The sequence below is a fragment of the Vipera ursinii genome (assembly GCF_947247035.1).
Source record: "Vipera ursinii genome assembly, chromosome: 4".
NCBI lineage: Eukaryota > Metazoa > Chordata > Lepidosauria > Squamata > Viperidae > Vipera > Vipera ursinii.
The window spans coordinates 68039008-68060468 of NC_139514.1; the positions used below are offsets into that span (position 1 = coordinate 68039008).

Below are 21461 nucleotides of genomic sequence, written 5' to 3' on the forward strand. Positions count from 1 at the left end.
TCTGCGTGCCACCTGTGGCACATGTGCCATAGGTTTGCCACCACGGGCTTATATAAAGGAAATGTTTTAGATATTTAAATGTGATTGACTTTAAAAAAATTACAATCGATTAAAGTGTTTTGAATAAGAGTTAAAAGATTAGATGACTAGATTTATTAAATGGAATATTTAAAGATTAAACATATTTTTAATTATGGTAATTATTTTGGAAATAAATATGTATTAGCTTAGGAGGAACATGTATTTTAAGTAGTATACTAACTTTATTTTCTTTACTCTTATTTTTTTCCAGAATAACCCTAACCCTTTCATTTTTGGATAATGAGTATTTCTCTTAGGTGGAAGGTTATCATTCAAAATAATGGGATATGGGTTAGTGCTTTGGGAAAGATAAATTTAGTCTTAGCTTACATTTAGTCTTAACTTACATTTTGTTATTGAATATGTTATTATGAAATAATTAAAATATTTAAAAAGGCTTTAAGACTTAAAACATTTTGTGAGAGGGTTGCCTATCAGCTAAATAATCCTGTATAATATGATAAAACTTATATGGCAGCCTATCTGAACTATGATAAAGAACTGTTAGTTTTAGAGCAGTGATGTCACGATTCCCCATTCATTTTTAATTCTGAGGGAGAAAGAAACGGAGTAACTTAAGTAGCTTTTGAAAATTCCTTCCATAATACTGAAATCTGTTACAGGCCTACGTTTTGCTTTGTGGTTCAAATATTTACCCTAATCTCCTGCAGCCAAGGATGCTCTCAACTTCTTATAGTAAGTAGGTAAACCCTCCTCACATAGGTCTTTCACCTTTTGCACAGTAGAGGTTCATAGCACATTTTAACACATACATCTCCCTATTTCTTAGCTGTGCATAGCTAATTTAGAGGAGTGTGTGCATAGGACTGCTGACACTTGTCTCAGAAGCAATGTAAGCTATAGAAATTTTAGAGGTCTAAGCTATAAGGTCAGTAAACATTAGGAATCATGACACTGATCATCTACAGGAGACATTTTCTCCATTCAGGCACTCAACTCTCAAAAGAGTTTTTAATTTCTATTCTAACTTTTTTTGGTACCAAACCAGAGACACAAAACTGAATGTCGTCATTACAACTAAGGCATTTTAACTCAAGCAACAATGTGATGATGATCACACATCTGAAAAAATTTGATATTGAGAAAAACAAAACCAATCTTAATTTGGAATAAAATACACGGAGTCTAATATATTAAGCACACATATTTACTTAATCTACACAGAACGGAGTAGATAAAATTTCAGTTTCACATTAGTGAAAAATTTCTACAAAATGTTCCTGAAAAGCAAAAACCAAGAGTGCCTATTTAGTCAGCATTTTTCATGGGTATGGGTTGCAATAATAAAGCAGCATTCAGCACAAGCTAAAGTTCTGCATCACTTTTCACAGTTATTTCCATCTATGGTCTGAAGAGGTAGATTTTCTGTAACACCTGAGAATTGAACTGCAACAAAACCAGGTGTAAGAAAAGAATGGATTAGAAAGATTCAGCCCTAAAATGTGCATGTATATACTTATGTTCCAAAGAATTCTAGGGCTTAGCTATTTATTATCTGAAGCCCAAGTTACACATTAGTAAAAACTGTGCACCCCCTACACTGAACACACTGGATGCAAATCAACTGCAGGTATAAAGTAGTGGAGGTATGAGCAATAGCTTTCAGTTTTTATAAGCACATGATTATCAATTTACACACAGCTAGCTGCGTATAATAAGCATGAGCTGTATAACTAAAGTACATTGAACAAATCAGCAGAAAAATGGCAGTGCAGCATACCACTGTATGGCAAAGGAGACAAGTAATGAGCTTGTCCTGTACTAGCCCTCTATTGTTCAATGCATGGAATGTCTTGAGACTAGACTGAAGAAAAAGTTGGAGAAAAATTGCATGAGCAAGTTTTTTGAAAAGCTGTCATTATTCCAATAGCTTTATGCATCTATAATTGCTACTGGTTAAAAAACCCCACCCTTGCTTACAATTAGACCAACTGTAGCCACAGGTAAAACTAATCAAAATATAATACCTACCAGGGAATATTTTTGCAGTTTTTACTTTCAACAGGCATTTGTTTCACTATCCTATTTCTCAGCTGTTTTGTGCTGTTTTACAAGCTGAAAGTGTTTGCAATTCTAGCTGTAGATTTGTTTGATGACAGCGTAATTGGGCTTTGTATTTTGTATTTGTATTTTCCACTATACATCAACTGCTTACCTTACAGAACTTGGAATTCATACAAAAGAAAATGCAAATATATTTTAAGAAGTGGCCAGTTTCCAATTCAGGACTTTCCAAGTACATTATTAATGTTAATTGATTTTGCTCAAAGGTACAAATATCCCAAAGGTTTTCTTCAATCTTTGTTTCAATTAGGATGTTGTATGTTGTAATAGATAAGGATAATAAATCAGTAAAGCCTTAAATTCAAATAATTTGCAAATAAACTGTGAGAAGAGTACACAGGCAGGTAGAGAATTTATCAATAATGTACTTAAATAAGAAAAGCTTCAAGAAAATGAATCCAAAGTAGGTACCAGAATTTGTTATGTTTTACATTTCTCCAAACAGAACAACTAGAAAGCTGATATACCATATGTAGGCAGAGTTAACAGCAGCATGTAACCTAGCAGCATTCTTTTGGTCCCTTTTTTCTTAAAAAAAAATCAGATTATGGGAGATACCTCAACTTTTGAAACTGACCTACATTCATAATTTTAACCATTAAAAAGTGTAGTATGCTGTGCATTTATTAGAACATAAATACTGAAGTGCCAAATTCAAAGTAACTGAGATATCAGAAGGCACTTCCATTTATGTGTATGTTTTGTCTAGTAAGACGTTTCATTTTACAAAAGTAATAGTTGAGATCAGAATGTTTTTCGTGTATTTTGGATTAGAGAAATTATATAATTTATACATTTTATCATGGACAAACCAGTTTTTATAAGAATGTGTATCTTATGAAATATACACTTTAGGATTTCCTGTACTGAGTGTGGTTCATTGCAACCATCCTTCAGTGATGGTGCATTTATATATGCTCACTATTTCACACTAATAAGTAGGCAAAAAAGAATTCCCAGAAAGCTCTGTCCCATAGATTATATATTTTAATCTAGCAACCACTACCAAAAATCTTGTTGCATTTAATAAGCTGCAATTATGCATGACCACAGTTTTTGTATTACAGCTCATTTTTTAAAAATCATTGTGACAAGAGCACTGCATTCAAAATACCTCCAGATTTAGCTTAGTGGCTATTTAGACAAATTACCAATGCTTGTTTTCTGCCTTATTTCCTTCAATTTAATAGAAAGGTTACTTAATTTATATTGACTGTCAGACAATCCTGAGAAATATGAATTGTAACACCCTGTTTTTCCAGTTGCAAGGTTAAATCATGGCTGTAGGCAAGTTAGCAGCTACAGTAAACCCTGTAAGATTTTTCAGCTTTTTCATATCAGTATGGCCAGTCAAATGCCAAATTGTATTTTACTGGACTGCTTGGTAATCTCATTTCAGCTTTAAATTTTAATTTACTACACAGATTGAAGCTCAAAGACTGATCAAAGTTGTTCCCTTAACATGATGACAAAAGTGTATGTGGGTCTTAGATGACACAGTAATTCATTACTGGATAAGAAGAAAAACACTGCATGCATCCTTAATAGGGTTCTTTTGTTAAAAAAATGCAAATGTGCAATACAGTTGTGGATTATTTTTATAGATAAGCTATTCAATAGCTGCTATGCAGCTTCCTGTACCAGGCAAATTCTGTTCTGTTCTAAGAAAATACAGATATGGTAGAAAAAGTAAGAAAATTTTCACCACAAAACTAATAGTTACCACCACCAGTTAAAGTTATACACAAAATATATCTCTTAACACAGTGTTTACATTTTAGTCAACAAAATCTGTGGTAGGAATGGAAACCAAATTGACAGTTTTTTCAGAGCCTTCATTTGCTGCTCTTGTTTCGACATCTGGTTGGATTCCTTCTTGTTCTTTATTAGTAGAAATCTCCAGCTTCTCATGAGAGTTGAGTGTGCATGATTGCAATACAGGTACAGCTAGATTCACATCTGCTTCTCTTGAAGAAACCTGTTCTTTAAGAATTTCCACCTTCTCATTTAACTCATTTCTTTCTGTTTGAAGAGCTCTGCATAGCTTTTCCAAACGCTCCAGTTTTATTTGGAAACCTTTGTATTCTTTGTCCTTAACTGTCTTCTGTAATAAACAAGATAGCATAGAGAACCCAGAAGAATCTTACACAATGTATTTCAACTCTATTAAAACAGCCAATGAGAAAACTACAAAACCTTTTTACTGGCCAGTTATGGCTTCAAAATCTGTCATTTAAGAGGAGCGCAATTCCAATTCCCCTTTCTTGGTGTATTCAAGTTCTTTTTTCCCATGTAAAAGTACCCTTCTTTAATCTGAAGAGTTTATTGCAACTCCCACTCATTAGATGGTTTAAATAAAAGTGATATTCAACTTATTTTGTGCAAACAAAAACACTGTGTTTTTCCTGATGATTGAAAATATTCAGATACAAATGAAATACATTTTTATTGTGAAGATGGCAACATCTTTTTATGGAACATAGCACTAGCAAAATTTCATTTTAAAATATAAGCAGATCCTGTAAGTCATATTATATCCTTTGAAATACTGTTTTATAATTAATCATTGAGTAACTTTTGAGTTTCATTTAGTTCAGAATATAAAATAAAAACTAAAAATAGAATTTTGATTTTTAAGAATGGAAACTGATACTCACTTCTTCAGCCATTTGCAAGAGTGCCTTGTTGTTGTTTTCCCATTTTGTACGCCACACTACTATTTCTTTTTCCAGTTTTTTTATTTTTTTGGTCATCTGAAATTAAATTAATTACACCGATTTTTAGCAAATTGCTGTAAATGAGCATTTTAATCTACTGTTTCTCACTGCAGTACCCAGATTTCTCAGTCTCTTGAGATTAAATTTAGTTTTTATTTTAAAAATATTAATTGCTTCTCATTCACAAGATTTAAAACAAAGTACACAATCATTTTACAAACAAAAATAAATGGTCTGAGAACCCAAATAATTTACAGCAAATGTTAAAATAATTGTATGATAAAATTGGCACCATGCATGAGAATATTAACCAAAGACTGAGATAATTGGGTGAATGATTGCAAGTTGCACATAAATGGCAACAGAGCAAAATAGATGAATTTGTATTATTTTGACAATTTTTTTTACTAAAGATGTGAAAGAAAATAAGGGGTACAATTTAGATAGAAAGGTAGTGGATAGAATGTTGTCTGTTGCAAGAAATGAATGCTTATTGAAATAATTAAAAATAGCCATGATGACTCTCCCCCCCCCCTGCTTCCCCAGACATCTCTCCAGATGTCAGGTCAGAGGAAGATGAACCAGTTCCAGGCATGTCTGGAGGGGAGTTGGTTAATGGCTCCAAGCAGCCATCTGAGAGGGATTTGGCTGAAGCACAACTGCAGCATGATAGCTTTAAGGCTTCAGGTGGGTAAAGCAAGCAGCTTCAGCTGGTCAGCAATAAAGAAAAGGAACTGCTTTCTGCACCTGATCCAAGAACACATAGGGCAGAGAAAAGGCAGGAGCAGAGAAGGTCAGCCAGATTACTTGTAAAGAGAAGTGTATTTTCTGATTATTGTGATTTTTGCCTTGCTTTCGATTGACACCATGCCTTGACTTGAATTGTGTCCTTGGAACTCTGGACTTTTCTTGCCTTGTGGATTTAATTTTGCCTGATGGGTTTATTTTGATTGGGAAACTTTCAATTGCCTTGCGGACTCATTGGCCATTGCTCTGTTGACTAGCATTGGTCTGCGTGTGGATGGACTTAACTGGGTCAGTTCTGGGTTTTTGGTGAAGAGTTGTGGAGGAATATTAATAAACCCACTAAACCAGAGTTATGTGTGTGTGAGAGCGGGACAGCACACTCACTGGATATTGTACTGTATTGAAAATTAGGCTTCTGTATATGCTCTATGGAGTTAGGCATGTCAGAAGAGACATAAAAATAATGCATGGGAATTCGGTAATTCAATATGTGTGATAAATAAGAAATGATGAGAGACTTCAATGAATGGATGCTGAATGAATGTGAATGCCCATCACATTTAGGGAACATGCAGGAGACTGAACAGGGATGAAATATATAATAAAGTCAAAATTAGTGAATGAAATGAGAGAAAATGAAAAAAAAAGAGTGACGGAATGGAAAAGGATCTCAAAAACAGGTGAAAAACTCAAGGCAATGCTTGAATTAGTATTCAGTGAGGTGGAACAAACACAATTTCCGAGGAGAGAAGATTCAACTGGAAATATCTGTCATTCCCTGAAGTGAACTACACCGAGTTCAGTGACGTTTATTTATCCATTAATACATAGACAAATCAGAAACATTACAAATTTTTCTTGTGGCCAATAGATAAGAAAATAAAGTACCTTTTCCATTTCTTGTCTGAAAGTTGTGAAAAGTTCATTGCTCTTTGCCATAGTTGTCTGGAATTCCTCAAATTTATCCATGTAAAGAGAAAGCTAAAAGTAACAATGTTTAAATCTAATTTAGAGACTTAATTAGAATAATTTACATAATACACTAGTTACTCATTACAGATGATATTGTGTAGAAAATAGCAAAAAAAATATTAAAGGGTGATTTTGGTCTTATGTGAAAGTGTACATTGTCTAGAATGATTTAAAGACCCAGTTAGCTTTCAAAAGATAAAAGCTAATGTACAAGTCTCTGTAATAAGATGATATCAAAATAACAACAATCAAAACACTGCTGTTATGAAAAAAAATTCCATCCTTATATAGTTTCATTTCAAAGTCCGACCCAAAAACATGCCTTCATAATGTTATATTAAAATGAGACCTTAAAATACAAATTTTAAGTTAGTAAAAAACATGTATATATCACCTTAAATACATCCTCTTATCTGCACTGAATATTTTTACTTCATTTTTTTAATTCTCCCCAAAATAATTTGAATATTGGTTATACAATAAATTCACAACCAAATAACAACACAAGTATAGGGAAGTTTTGTGCAATTAGTGGCTTGCTTTTTGTATTATTTCTTTATATCGACTATATATTTATTTTAGGATAAGCACTGTGGGGAGTGTTGGTTAGAATAAGGCAGGCATGTCAAACTGCTGGCCCGCAGGCTGGACGCGTCGTCCTGAAACTGCACCCACCCCATTGCTGGCAATGGGGAAAAAGTCACGATACGTCACACGACGTCACGTGACATTGCGAGGTTGACATGCTTGGAATAAGGAAACAAAGAAATAAAAGAGAACATGTTAACTAAACAGATGAAGACATGAATAATTTTGTAGGGACAGATTTTAGCTGAACAATAAAATAATAAAGATTAATCCAGTGGACTTTCAAGGACGGTTTAAAACATGTTTTTATAAGTGGGCTTATCACATAATTTTTGGAAGTTCATCTGATATAGTATTTCAGCAAAAAGAGTTCTACATAGCAGGATGAATAAAATAGAGCTACTTTGGGAAAAATAATTTCCCTGTCACATCAAAACAAATTGTCATAAAATTGAAATATAATTGTAATAGTCTATTTTGTATATGAATTCTGTATTTATGCTCTTTATAAAAAACCTCAATCTGTTTTGTCTGTGAAATCAGCCAGCAAATATACATATTTTAAATGGACTTGGCCTGCAACAACTTGAATTACCTCGGAGGTAAGATGAGCCATATAGATTTCAGGGTTACAGAAGCTATTTCCTGTTAATGCAGCCTCAAACTATAACAGTGGGTGACTAGTATTTGGCGACTGACACTGAATTTTAGTGCTTTAGGAAAGAATTGCCTAATTATTGTATTCCTTTACCAAAGAATTGCTTTAGGCTTCCTATTTACTAATTTACTAATTTCAATTTTTAAGAAACTTCCCCAAGTTCATTTATCAGATTAATAGCTAAGCTACCAATCACAATTTAAATTAGTTACCTGCTGTTTTAATTGGGCTTCTTGCTGCTTCATCTGTTCACATTTGTGTCTAGATTCGGTAGCTTCTTTTAACAGCTGAGGACAAAGAAAATATTGTTTTCTATCTAGGATACCTTAATATCAGGGAAGATTATATTTCTGATATGTACACACTTATGCAAAATTGTACCTGTAGCTTGGAAAATGAAGGAGGGCCAACAGGCATACAGCTGCATACATAAAACTATGTTATACATTGTATTATTACAAAGTTATACTGTAACAATGTGCTGTTTATAATTTAAGAACACATTAATCTGCATAGCCTGTCAATACAATCAAAAACCAAACAGATTTCAGCTTGTTCTTATAACAATAAAAAGTCTGAACTGATATTGTAACAACTTACTAAAGAATTCTTTCATCTCAAGCTTTCTTAAAAACACTTACAAAATCTTTCTCCCTCTGATGTTTTTCTTCAGCTTCTTTTATCAGCTGTGTGGTTTGCTGAAGCTTGGCATCCACCAGTTGTTGTTGCAGTTCTTTATGCTTGAAGACTTTATCCATGTGCTAGAGAAAAGCATAGCTGCAATCAAATTAAAAACCAACCACAAGCTAGTTTTTTTTCATGATCTTCATTGTTTATAATGAGCCATGCACAACTGTAAAACATATAATTTGGATTTGGAGGCTTGGGAAGACATAAACTAACATCAATAAGCACGGATGCTTAATGGATAAGGTTAGGCCAATTCTTCATCTAATCTATCTCTGTAGATGAAGCTTATTCCCTAAATCTGTTCCTGAACGTTGGAGAGATATTTGTTAAGGTTTTATTATGAGTATTATAGTGTAATGAAATATTATTAGTATGGTTTACTTACTTCTTCTCGGAGTGTGTACTGTTCCACAAGTTTCTTCAGTTTCTCCGCCAGTTCAATCTTTTCTTGGCGGAGTTTTGCATTGTGTACACCATGCTGTTCTAGCTGTGCCTGAATTTCATTTAATGTAATCTGGAAATGTACTGTTGCTTCTTTACGTCTCTCTTCCTCTTCACGAGCTTGTTGCATATTTTCTTCCTTTTCCCCAAAGAGATTAAAATCCAGTTATAAACATGCTTCTTTGGTTAGATTTTGTCCAACAGTAAGAAAATGCAACCCAGCTTCATCTTAACATCTCAAAATATTAGAATTATACTGGTTTTCAGATTCTTTCATCGCTTCACCTGACAAATATGTATGAGGACTGATTTGTTTTCAGAACCAATACATTAAAAGTTCTGATTGCAACTGGGGCATCATTTTTATAAGGCTTCTAAATTACAAATATGGTAACAGTGGACTTGAACTTGGAAAAGAAAGCTGCTTATAAGTAACTTCATTTCAAATTAAAATTGCTTCTGATGAAAGTCAGCAGTGAAACTTGAAGGTGTCCATGTCTTTCAGAGCCAACTGTTGCTATGCAATGAGAAACCAACTGTTTCTAAAAGGTAAAAGTAAAGGTTCCCCCGCACATGCGTGCTAGTTGTTTCCGACTCTAGGGGCTGGTGCTCATCTCCGTTTCAAAGCTGAAGAGTCAGCGCTTGTCCGAGGACGTCTCTGTTGTCATGTGGCTGGCATGACTAGACGCCAAAGGCGCACGGAACGCTGTTACCGTCCCACCGTAGTGGTCCCTATTTTTCTACTTGCATTTTTACGTGTTTTCAAACTGATAGGTTGGCAGAAGCTGGGACGAGTAACAGGCGCTCACTCTGCTACGCGGCACTTGGGATTCGACCTGCCAAACTGCTGACCTTCTGATCAACAAGCTCAGCAGCCTAACCCACTGAGCCACCGCGTCCCTAATAACTGTTTCTAACTTGAAGCCAATTTATTGAACAGCGTGCCTTACAGAAGACATGTTCCTGATATAAACCAGACAAACCTGAAAAAATCTAGTCAAATTAGCTGTTATATAAGTCCACATAATAGTACAGTATCACATAGGCCCAGTACTCTCTGTAACATCTTTATAAACTATTTAGGTGAGGGAATGCATCAAATTTACAGATGACACCAAGCTGGCAGAATAGCCAACATCCTAGAAGATAGGCTCAAGATCCAGAAGATCTTGAACAATGAGCCCTATCTAACAAAATGAAATTCACTGGTGAGAAAGATAAGGTTTTACAGTTAGGCAAGAAAAACCAAATGCACAGTTATCTGGCTCGACAGCAGTAACTGCAAGAGGGATATAGTAGTCCTAGTGGACAACCACTTAAATAATAATGTGCTGCAGCTGCAAAACAACAACAACAATGCAGTCCTAGGCTGCATTAACAGAGGGATAGAATCAAGATCACATGAAGTGTTAATTCCACTTTATAATGCCTTGTAAAGGTATTGAGACTCTAGAAAGAGTGCCAAGAAGAGTAACAAAGATGACTAAGGGGCTGGAAACTAAAACATAGGAAGAATGATTGCAGTAATTGGGTATGTCTAGTCTAGTGAAAAGAAGAACTAGTGTTGACATGATAGCAGTGTTCTAATATGAGAGGTTGCCACAAAAAAGATGGGGTCTACCTATTCTCCAAAGCACCTGGAGGACAAGAAGCAATGGATGGAAGCTAATTAAGTAGAGAAGCAACCTGGAATTAAGGTGACACTTCCTAACAGTGAGATTTATTTATTTATTTATTTATTTAATTTATATACCAGCTTGCCATGAGAAGTTGTGAGTGCTTCATCACTGGAGGTTTTTAAGAAGAGATTGGATAACCATTTGCCTGAACAGAGTCTCCTGCTTGGGTGGATGGGTTGAATTGGAGGACCTTGTGCATCCCTTCCAACTCTTATTATTCTGTTTTGTTATTCTTTCTATGATCACGTGTATTCATCCCAACAAGCCCAAAGGAAGTCCCAAATGGTATAGGACCATGGTGGCAAACCTATGGCACACGTGCCACAGGTGGCACACAGAGCCCCAGTTCTAGGCCTTCACGTAGGTTTTATAAAACCTTTTTGCTTTAGGCCTCCACTGCCGTATGCAAACCCCCCCAAAGATTCAGTCAATCAATTTCAACTTCTTGCAGGAAAAAAAAAAGATCTCGCAAAGTTGGAATTGATTGATTGAAGTTTTTAGCCCCACCCAGTCTGCCATTACCACCGCAGCCACGCCCACCTGGCACCCAACGATACATAAGTGGGTTTTGGGTTGCAGTTTGGGCACTCGCTCTCTAAAAGGTTCGCCATCACTGGTATAGGATCTCCTACCATTGGTAGTGGTAGACTAGAAGACTACCAAGGTCCAATCCAACCCTATTATTTTATGTTCTAATTATTAGGTAATAGAAAATCAAAATCAGATTGATTCTTATTTCAGCAATAGTGAAATAGAATCTATTAGAAAGTTAAATTTCCACAAAAGGAGATAAGAACAGAACACCAGTTTCATTGAAATTACAAAAGTGATAATGATACCATGAAGAATCCTCCTCTGATACTATGGCATGGCTAGTTTAGAGTAGTGTATTGTATTACAGAGTTTTAAAACTTTTCAAAAGTTCATAGTTTAAAAGGGTTTTACATTTTTTAAAAAGCATCATTTATTTAACTATATATTTAAAAATATCTATTTATTTCATTATACTTTAAAAATTGTTTTTTTAAAAGAGACTTCAGAATAATTTTTAACCAAGAGAAACACAGCAAATAAAGCAATTTGATTAACTTAGTACACTAAATGAACATAATTAAGGTAATTGATAAATCATGGCTTATCACTGAGAGTGATGTCTGTATGAGCAACATCCAAACAAGTCATGGCCTAATGTTATAAACCAAGAACCATTTCAATGAGATATAATTTGGGGAAAAGTCAGTGACAGAAATGAAACTCCAAGAAAAGCACTAGAGTACCATGGAAGGAACCAACTTCCGTAAGTGATCATTTACTATAAAACTATTTTCAAATTTATAATTAGAAAAAGAAGAACAAAGGTATCCAACATTTTTAAAATGTGAACTGAAGAGGAAATATTTATTCATAGGAGTTGAAAATATTTACTCATGGATATAATGCTTTTTCTAATTGCCTCATGATAGACAATATCAAATATTCAAATAATAGGATCATGGTATCCCAATTCCTACTAGCAAATAGAGGAAACAAGGATCAAGTAAGAATGGATAACTTGGAATAGGCAGCTCTACATTTTAACCATTCTGAAAAGACACCTGATTAAAGTATACACTGAACCAAAAAATACAAACCTATGTAGGATGGTCATCCTCTTCAACTTAGTCCCGTTTTGTTACAACTCCAAAACATATATCCAGGCTTTTTCTTTTTTAAAGAGAACTATTTGTTTCAGGTTTATTGATGTATTACTGTAGAAAACTAACCTTGAGTGTCTTATTATGGCGTTGTAGTTCTCGACAGAGAGACTCCAGTTTGCTACGTGCAAGAATTGCTTTACTATGTTCACCTTGCAGATGCACTTTCTCTTTTACAACCTGTGCTTGTTTCTTTTGCAGCATCTTCATTTGTCTCTGAACATTTCGGCTCTCCTCTAGCTAAATGAAAAAAAGAGAAGATACACATATCTGAATTCAGTTATGTTTAAAGAGAATATTTAACTTCTGGTATTCCAATTTCAGACCTAACGTGCATATGAATTTGTTAGTTTCTCTAAGATGTAATTTTATCTATCCTATGTAACCTATGCTGGAGGATGAAACAAAAATCAATTCATTCCATTAACTCAGCTCTTACTACACATATCTTTATTATGGTAACACTGGCTTCTTTTTCTATTTTCCCAAATAAAAAACTTCAATTGCAGTTTAAAAATGTCACTTTTGTATGTCAAGTCACTTTTGTATGTCCCTTCGTCCAGTGCGCTCCCACAGGGAGGGTCTTCTCAGGGTGCCGCCGATTAAAGATTGCCGGAGGGTAACACCCAGGGGTAGGGCCTTCTCAGTGGGTGCGCCTGCCCTGTGGAACCAGCTGCCTGCGGAGCTTAGGACTGCCCCCAACCTCCGTTCATTCTGCCGGAACCTGAAGACCTGGCTCTTCGAGCTCTCTGGCCCAGGCTGAGAATTTTTTTTTAATTTTAATTTTAACTGGGTTTTTATTTTTCTCAGGGTTTTATTTAATCTTTTTAAATTTGTTTTAACGTTTGTATTGACTTTCTTTTAAATGCCCTGTAAACCGCCCTGAGTCCTTCGGAAAAGGGCGGTATATAAATCTAAATAAATAAATAAATAAATAAATAAATAAATAAGTATATTTTAAAAATATTTAAAGGATCTTCTGCTACGATACCAATGAAAAGGATCAGCTATGCATGCACATACATGTATAAAACAACAAATCAGTAGCACTGAGTTATTTTACTGGTTCAAGCAAAGACACTCCTTTATGCCAATGCATTTTGCGAAGCTGTGCAGGAAGTAGCACATCTGTTAAGAGTTTAGTTCACTTTTTAAATTATGAAGATATTAAATCACTTCAGCTCCATGATTTGCTTCCAATCCTAGGCCATACAATGATTGTCCTATCACTGAGACACCAGGATCTTTTTCACCAGCTTCTACAGCTGACTTTTATCAGAGTCAGAGAATCTCATTCACAGAACATGGTATGGTGAAAACTAAATCACACTCTTATGTTTAAAGCTGGAAGTGTTACCTGGCATTTTAGATTATAATCTAATCTATTTAGATTATATATAGAACTAAAATCATTTTTCAAAAGACCAGGATAGGATAGGAAAAATACTATTTGTCTATGTTAATTTCTTGATTGTTAAAGGAAGACACTGAATCCTAAAGATAAATTATCTGCTGTCTAATGCATTACATTTTATTAGACACTTGGTAATTGCTTTAGTTTTTTTCCTTGCAGATGACATTGATCTTGCATTATTTTTAATATTAAATACTCTACGTAATCAAGATGTACTAGATAAATTCCAGGAAATCTGTCCATTAGGTATATTCTTGACAGAATTTGTAGTTGCTTATATAAGATCAAACTTCCACCAAGTTATGAGGGACATGACAATATGATAGTGGTTTCCTAATGCTTCTTTTATTTCCCAGTCTAGTCTACGATCCTGGGTTTTCCTGGTGTAATCCCATTAAAATATTAGCCAGATTTAATCCTGCTTCGTTTGTCCAGGATCAGTCAAGGTTGATTATGCTATCCATGTTTATAACATTAAATTTAAAATATATTACCAGGTCAGCATATTTCTTGCAGAGTGCTGCTAGCTTTTCTTCTGGAGTAGCAAGTGTGTTTAAAGCTTGCATAAGTAACAATACTTCTTTTCCTACAGACCAAGACAATATTATCAGAGTAGTGAGCAGCATGGTTAGAATATTGACGATAAAAATGTAAAATATGAGGAAATTTCAGCCAAAGCAACAACATTTTTAATACAAGACTTTTAATACAAGACTTATGAGAATGGGCAACAAAAACTTCTGAATAATCACAGTATAAACACATTGGGTACAAATACCGGATTCCATATAAAAAAATCCATTTTATCGACAAAATTTAGAAATGTAGAGAGGCAGCTAGCAAAGCACTATATATTTAATTATCAAAATTGTATTTAATAAGGTTCAATAAAATATCTGAGTTTAAGACATATAGCTATTAAGAGCATGGGAGTTTTAAATATGTAATAAAGACAAACAGTATGTTCAACGTTAAAAATCTGTTTCAATATCAATAAGTACCTAAAGTTTTTTCTTTGTTTTTTTCATTTTCTGAGTCTTGCTGCCCATCGGGTGGGTCAATACGAGCTTCTTCTCTCCCTGGAGTTTCCTCCCGCAACTCCTGGGTACAGTATTCTTTCCCCAACAGCTTTCTGTTTTGGGGAATGTAATCTTCTACTTCTTGTGCATCTGCATTTTCTCTGCTGTCACAGTTTGTTTCTGCTTGCTGTAGCATTGTATTTGTAGTATGCTTGCTATCCTCCAACTGATCCTAGTTGCCAATTCCAAATTCACAAACCTTTGATTTTTCCACAGTAATCAACTTGCACTGGGAAGACAAATATACTCAAATTATTAAAGAAAAAAACGCATTGTTCTAAGTTTTCACGGCACCAAAATAGGCACGCTTCACCAACCCAGCATGTTTATACGTGATACTGCACGAAGAGAATGAGCAGATGCTACGGGAATAACCATGCTCCTTGCTGATCCTAGGGAAATGCCATATGCTTACTTGGAGGCAAGTCTCCTTAAGTTCACTGCTTCAACGTTTAGAACTGTGCCGAAAGGAAAAAAAACAGACAGGAGCTCCATTCGATTATGATCAAACCTCCCCCCGCCCCGGCTCTTTAGAGCTCCTGTGAGAAGCGGCACGGTGGGATAACGAGACCCATCTCTCTCAGCCAAACGCCGGGCTCTTGCCCAGGTATGGAAGTGGGGAAAGAAGAGACTGAATAAGCAGGCTACCAAGAAAGCGTCTACAGCCACCTCCTCCGCCAAGAACCCGCACTGTGAAACCGGAAGCCCAGCGAAGCGGATTAGAACGCCGCCGCAGGAGGAACTTCCGGTCTCTTCCGCCCAAACACCCGGCTGTGGTTGAAACCCCCGCCCCGAAAGTAGACGCAGAAGGTGTACGCGGGCGGATTTGTGCTGTGCCGACCACCTATTCCCATCTCTGCGGAGAAAATGAACGTCTAGCGTGGCGAGGGAACCCGGGAAACCGAAACGACGGCATATTATTATTCTTTCTTTGATTTAAAAGCCACGAACTAATGTTTGCTCGCTACACTTTGCCCTACAATCACCTTTAATGTTCGGTTGCTACTGGCTGAGTCTCCTGTGTCGCCTACAACGGAATTCAGTTGGGTTGAATTTCTAGCCCTGAAAAACCTGTGCTATAACAAGCTGAAAGCTTTAATTGCCTTAAACGTTTATATATTTCAAAACTTTCTATAGGAATTATAGGGGCTTTGCATATTTACTCTGAACAAAAGATGACTGAGGGATTCAGTCCTACGCTCAGGCCCATAAAAGGATTCAATTGGGAAAATGATCAATGTTCCATTGCCAGAGAAACTAAGTCCAGAAATAATGGATGTAAGATAGATAACCTAGATCTTGGTTAATTAAAAGGAAAATTTTCCTGAAACTAAAATATTACAACACTGTAAGTGTTGTAAGTGAGGCAGTACAACTCTGGAGATTGTGGGTTCTTCATTTCTGGTAGTTTTAAAGAAAAAAAAATAGCCATCTCAAGGATGGGTTTTTTCCCCCTGCACACTGCAGAAAGTTGGACTAAGATGCCCCCTGTGGTCTCTTTAAATTCCAGTTCTAGGATTCTGTAAGTGAACATCTTAAGTGAAATTTAGTATATATATCTCCCAAAATTTAGATTTCTACTTTTTAAAATGGAAATGTTTAGAGTTGAGTGATAAGAGAAAGGCTAAAGACAACAAATCAACTATTTCTTATGAAAGTTTATTGCCTCCCCAAGCGTATGAATTTTATTCGTGAGTGATCATGTTTGAGGGTTGCAAGTACCAGTGAAAATTTGTGCAGTAAATAATGGTCACATGCAACAGCTTTCCAGTAGAAGAGAATGTATGTAGCTCAGAGTTCCAATGTGGAGTCTTTGGTGCTGAGCTTAGTTAGTTGCAAATATTTCCTTACTCCAAGATAGGGTTTACTCACTATTTACATAGTAGCTTGTCCTGTTAGTGTTGGTATGGTTTCCTCCTTCCTAGTTTAATACCCTAATCAAAGAACTACCAACAAAGGACAACCTCCCCCCACCATTACAGGCAGGTAAGCTTCTGTATACAAATAGGAAGCAAATCCCACATTTGCTAGTAGTGATATTACATAAGCTGGAGAGCACCAAGGCCTAATGGCTGTCATTTGTTAACTATCTTTAACAAAACAAGCACCATAATGACTTCACATCTGGCCTACTTTTTACATCTAGTCTTTCTTGGTTGGACTTTAACCAACATTCTCCATGCAAGAGATATTTTGTGAGGTAACAAAACACAGCAATGCCACAGACATAGCAAGTTCTCCTTCAAGGAGCAACAGCCATCTTTCTTTAACTTTCTACTTCACTCTGCACCACTCAGTTAAAGAAAGCAAGTCACTTATCTGTTTCTGGATATTGTGGCCAAGGTCACTATTTACATTTAGTTCACCTATAGCTATAAAATAGTGAATGAAAACGTGTGGGTGTGCTCCTTCAATGGTCAATTCTTTGGGTTGTTCTGCTTAAGAGAAAAGAAATGAATAGGCAAATACCACTGGTTTTTATAGCCCCTGTGGGCCTAGTTCTATTTTCCACCATGCCCAGAAGGGATGAGTCAGAAAAGAATAGCTGCTGCCTATTCTTCGTTGCAGGTTCTCCCTCTCCAAAAGCAACAGAACTCAAGACAACCAGGCAATTGAGAGATCTCGGGGAAATTTTCTAACTTACTAACTCTTCTGGTTGGCAGAAGAAAGGAGAAGACTGCTGCTAGAGTTTACTCCTTGACAACTTCTTTTCCTTGACAAGCTGATTTTTCCTTTTAAAAAAAGGCGAATCTCTTCAAACTGGTAAGCTCCAAGCAGCCTGTCGTTTCAAGTATCAAACGTCTCCCTCCTGTCTTTAAGAGTTTCACACACAATTGACTCAACATCTCTTGGCGGTGCGACAGTAGCAACCTGGATTTCCCACGAGAATACAGTGATCAAGATTGGATGCAGCAGAATCGACATTTATAAATGGGAAATTCGCGTCAGACGGACTTAGAGCACCCAGTCGCCAAGGCGACTCTCGATTCGACATCCCTCCACATGTTCTTCTCTCCCGGCTTGTTGGAGAAAGAGCGCGGCGAGCAAGCGCACATGGCTCCGAGAGTTTCCAATCCTTTTTCTACTGCGGATCCTTCCAGGAGAAGGATGTGCCTGCAAGCAATCCCTGCTCCGATGCGGCATTCTCCCAAGGGAATATAAAGACATTGGAGAAATACCTCCCCAAACTAAAACTATAGCACACCACCTGCAACTGAATTCCTTCTCCACAAGCAAAGTAGGAAAGAAAACCCAAGAGTTTACCTTTGAATAGTCCTGTACCAACTCGTAGGGCCGCCGCCGCCTCCTTTCTTTCAGACGGCTCCGGCTTAACAGTCTATTTGGCCTCCGCGGCAGCACTGCCTTAAACACACACTGGAAAAACTGTGCGCGCCGCCATAACGTGAAGACGGCATCCAAACAAGTCAGCCCGCACCGGAAGCCCTCCATATCTCCTTGGACTCAGCCAATCACTAGAAGCTTTTCTCTGCATCCGGGGTCTGCCTTTACTCCGATGGAGATCTACGGGAGTAGTTTGGAACTACAACTCCCAGTGTTCATGAGGGATACTCATAGGGTTCTGCCCGGAGATCACGAATGACTTTCGCTTTTTCCTCTAGTCGAGGTTTGTTCTCAACGCTTCATGGGATTTGTAGTTTTTTGTCCGTGTTTTCTTCTTGGGCATGCGGCGGCGGCGGCGGCGGCAAGCCAATGTTTTTTTCAAGGTGCCTTTGGCTTTTAAGACGCTCTCTCAGAGAAATACAACACAGTAGAATAGGGTGAGTCTTTTTAAGTTCGAGATTCTTTGTTACGCCGTCCTGGCCCTTAGAAGGCATGCAGCACAAATTAGTGTGTGAGGCACTTGTTTCCAAAAGATATTTCAGACGTCGCACCACGTGAAATAACTAGTGGACTTTATGAAACAATTACTCCTGCCCTATTCGCGAAATAGGCTGGTAGCTACATTATATTTATAACGGCAGTGGAGCTTTTCTCACTCCGCATCTATCTTTCAAAATATATTTATTGTTGGTGTTAACTTGGTCTTCCAATTTAGGAGGGGGATGATTCTTACCCTACATCATACCTGGTACATTCAGAAGCTCTTTAAAGGTGAAAAATCAATATTTAACCAATATCCCTCGGGGGAACGCGTTTTAGTATTATATAGTCAACTTAGTTGGTATACTATACATCTGCAACAAATAATGGTTATTGTGCTACCTATGAGCATGTAAAAATGTTTTTCAGTTAAGAGACAGTATTAACAGCATTCCAGTTAAGCTCAGATGACATTTGTTAAAATTATGTATTAATAATTGTGAATGCAAGCTGTACATTAGATTGTAAAGGTAATAAGGAGAATTCAAGTAGAGGTAAGTCTGCCATTTTCTATTTAACACCTAGGCGATCTGGTAATTTTGTAGGAGTCCACTCAATCAACTGTTATCATTGTACTTTCATTACATCCTGAACTACAACTATTCAGTTACAGTTGACTGTATCATGAAATCCAGTAGCTAATTTATGGTTTAGTAGTGTACGTTTGAACCCAGAATCATGGGTAACTTAAATAAATGTTGGTTCACTAAGCATATCATATGAACAGTGATATTTGCTTCAGTAAGCAATGCAAGTTATCAGTAAAGAATCTGAAAATATTCACTAGGTTTATAGTTGTTTTATTGCACCCAACCAATTATCTTAGCTGCCATCTTTTTTGTTTCTTAGGAGGGTAGTTCAGCAAGATTTTATTTGGCAGGATAATGGAATGTAAGATGAATGTAAGAAAGAGGAAGTAGAGAAATAATATGCACATTATTGAAAGTTATTATGTACTTTATTGAAAGTGGAAAACTGGTTATTGATGGATTGAAAAGGTTGTAAGACTCCTCTTAGAAGACTGCATAGATGAAATATGGAACTGGATCTGAATCTGAACTTGGATTGGACTAGAAAGTGGAAAATCCTTGGGCTGTTTTACAAATGATGGGGGATGGTAAATCATGTGGCAGTGTTGTAAATTGTAGGTGTCCACAGGAAGATGAGAGGAGTGTGTAGGATACTCTCGTGCAAAAAGAACATTGATCTGGTACAGGAGCCGGATCCCAGCTTTGATCTGAGAGTGATATTTCTAGAGAGCTCAATGAGAGACAGCCTCAAAGGCAAAGAATGGAAAGAGGCTGATGTACTGGGCTGAATGAGAGAGTTGATGTTTGCGAAGTGTCTTCAGTTTCAGTGTATGGTCAGAAATAGTCAAGTGACTAAGGAGTTCAGAGAGCAGATAAAGGACTTGGATTACCAGAGATTTATAGGTTAGAATCTATAAATCTGGGAAGCTGTGAGAAACTTTCACAGCTCCCTCTGTAGTGAGAGAACAGAGGGTATAGGATTCTCTTCCTAACGTGCCCTGGTTTTTAGTGAAATTTTAAGGTTTGAGGACAATGGGGGTATTTCTGTTAGAAATGTTTTGATAGGAACGTGCTTGTCAGGAATAATTATTGGTAGTTGTGAATAGAGTAAGAAGTATTCTGTGGTACATGTGAAAACCAAGCTAGCCTGCAGAAATACCTTTTATATGGCCAGGTACTAATGAAATGTTTGATTTGAGGGCCCTTCTGAAATTGGGGTAGGGCAAAAAACTGGCCAATGCAAGATGCTGGGCAAGGTATGAGGCATGTATCAAAGGTTATTAGGTCAGTTATTATTTCATTATTATTAAAGTCTGTTCTGACGTACTTGCCTCCCCATGCTTAAGTGACTAAGTTGTCAAATGCCTTGGTCTCCAATTACTACTGGTAAATGTAAGGTCTGTTCACAATCAGACTACATTCATCTATTACATGGTAAAGATAGAGTAAGCTTGTGTGTATTAAGTAGATCTGGCTGGGCAAAGTTGAAGTAAGTATGCCTGACAGAAATATGCTACCCAGGTTTCTGGTCATGGAACAACTTTGATGCCAACTCTTGGCTGATGGCCTTTCGGACTAGGTTAGGAAAGGATAAACAAGTCAATGCAACTGAATCTATCAGAGTGATTTTGCAGGTTTTCTTGTACTGATTTCTTAGATTTGGGTGTAGGTTGGTCTGGTTGAAGTGAGGTTGATGGGTGATCTGGAATTCTTTTGGGTATGTGAAGTCTGAGAAAGTGGATGGAGTATTTTAAAGTATGAGTTCTGCTACCTGTGACATCATTTTAGTGTTATTTAATAAATATACAGAATCTCTAGGAGAGATCATCTCAGTTTATACAGTACTGTATTCAGAAGCTTCAACTATGCTGTTACTGGCACCGGCTATTCAGCATGACACCACACTGGTCTATGTATTACATTGGCTTCTGCTGTGCTTCTGAATGCAATTCAAGGTGTTGTTAGTTTTAAAACCCTTCATGGCTTGGAACCAGTGTACTTATGGGACCATCTCATCCCAAGTCTCTACCTGATTCAGCAAAAGGGGCATGTTTGTTGACTAAGCAGTATTGGCTGAAGGGTTAGCCATTTCTGTAAAGACACCACTTTTAAGCATCATTTATAGATATGCGCTCCCGCAGGGAGGGCCTTCTCAGGGTGCCGCCGGTTAAAGATTGCCACCGGGTAACACCCAGGGGGAGTGC

General features: G+C 36.7%; 2 protein-coding genes across 4 annotated transcripts in view; one reads left to right on the forward strand and one right to left on the reverse strand.

Annotated features, from left to right (window-relative positions):
• Window positions 1-1233: 1233 nt before the first annotated feature.
• Window positions 1234-18274, reverse strand: TXLNG (taxilin gamma). 2 transcript variants are annotated; one of them, XM_083362952.1, is made up of 10 exons: window positions 18110-18274; window positions 14768-15074; window positions 14261-14352; window positions 12422-12592; window positions 8924-9118; window positions 8490-8609; window positions 8061-8135; window positions 6519-6611; window positions 4824-4919; window positions 1234-4270 (listed from the first exon to the last, which is right to left on the reverse strand). In XM_083362952.1, exons 2-10 carry the CDS (start codon window positions 14979-14981, stop codon window positions 3944-3946), a joined length of 1383 nt encoding a protein of 460 aa, XP_083219078.1. In that variant the 5' UTR covers window positions 14982-15074; window positions 18110-18274; the 3' UTR covers window positions 1234-3943. The 2 variants fall into 2 exon arrangements, with proteins under 2 accessions (XP_083219078.1, XP_083219079.1); XM_083362953.1 differs by lacking the exon at window positions 18110-18274 and adding an exon at window positions 15261-15603.
• Window positions 18275-18363: 89 nt separating this feature from the next.
• Window positions 18364-21461, forward strand: part of CTPS2 (CTP synthase 2) — a 135679-nt gene continuing 132581 nt past the window's right edge. Inside the window, exon 1 of one of the 2 annotated variants that reach the window (XM_083362949.1) lies at window positions 18364-18470. Coding sequence is in view for 1 of the 2 variants with exons in the window: in XM_083362947.1 (XP_083219073.1) it covers window positions 18443-18624 (182 nt within the window). In the remaining variant the exon portion in view is untranslated. Of the gene's footprint in view, window positions 18625-21461 lie in introns of both variants that reach the window. The other variant, XM_083362947.1, reaches the window with a different exon arrangement.

What these genes read in the sequence shown, in the direction of transcription:
- TXLNG (XM_083362952.1), bottom strand. Translation starts at nt 14,981, where the DNA reads ATGCTACAGCAAGCAGAAACAAACTGTGACAGCAGAGAAAATGCAGAT. An exon ending in AAACAAAGAAAAAACTTTAG is followed by an intron (nt 14,353 to 14,767) that starts GTACTTATTGAT and finishes CTTGGTCTGTAG; the next exon opens with GAAAAGAAGTATTGTTACTT. An exon ending in TCTTGCAAATGGCTGAAGAA is followed by an intron (nt 4,271 to 4,823) that starts GTGAGTATCAGT and finishes TGTTTATTACAG; the next exon opens with AAGACAGTTAAGGACAAAGA.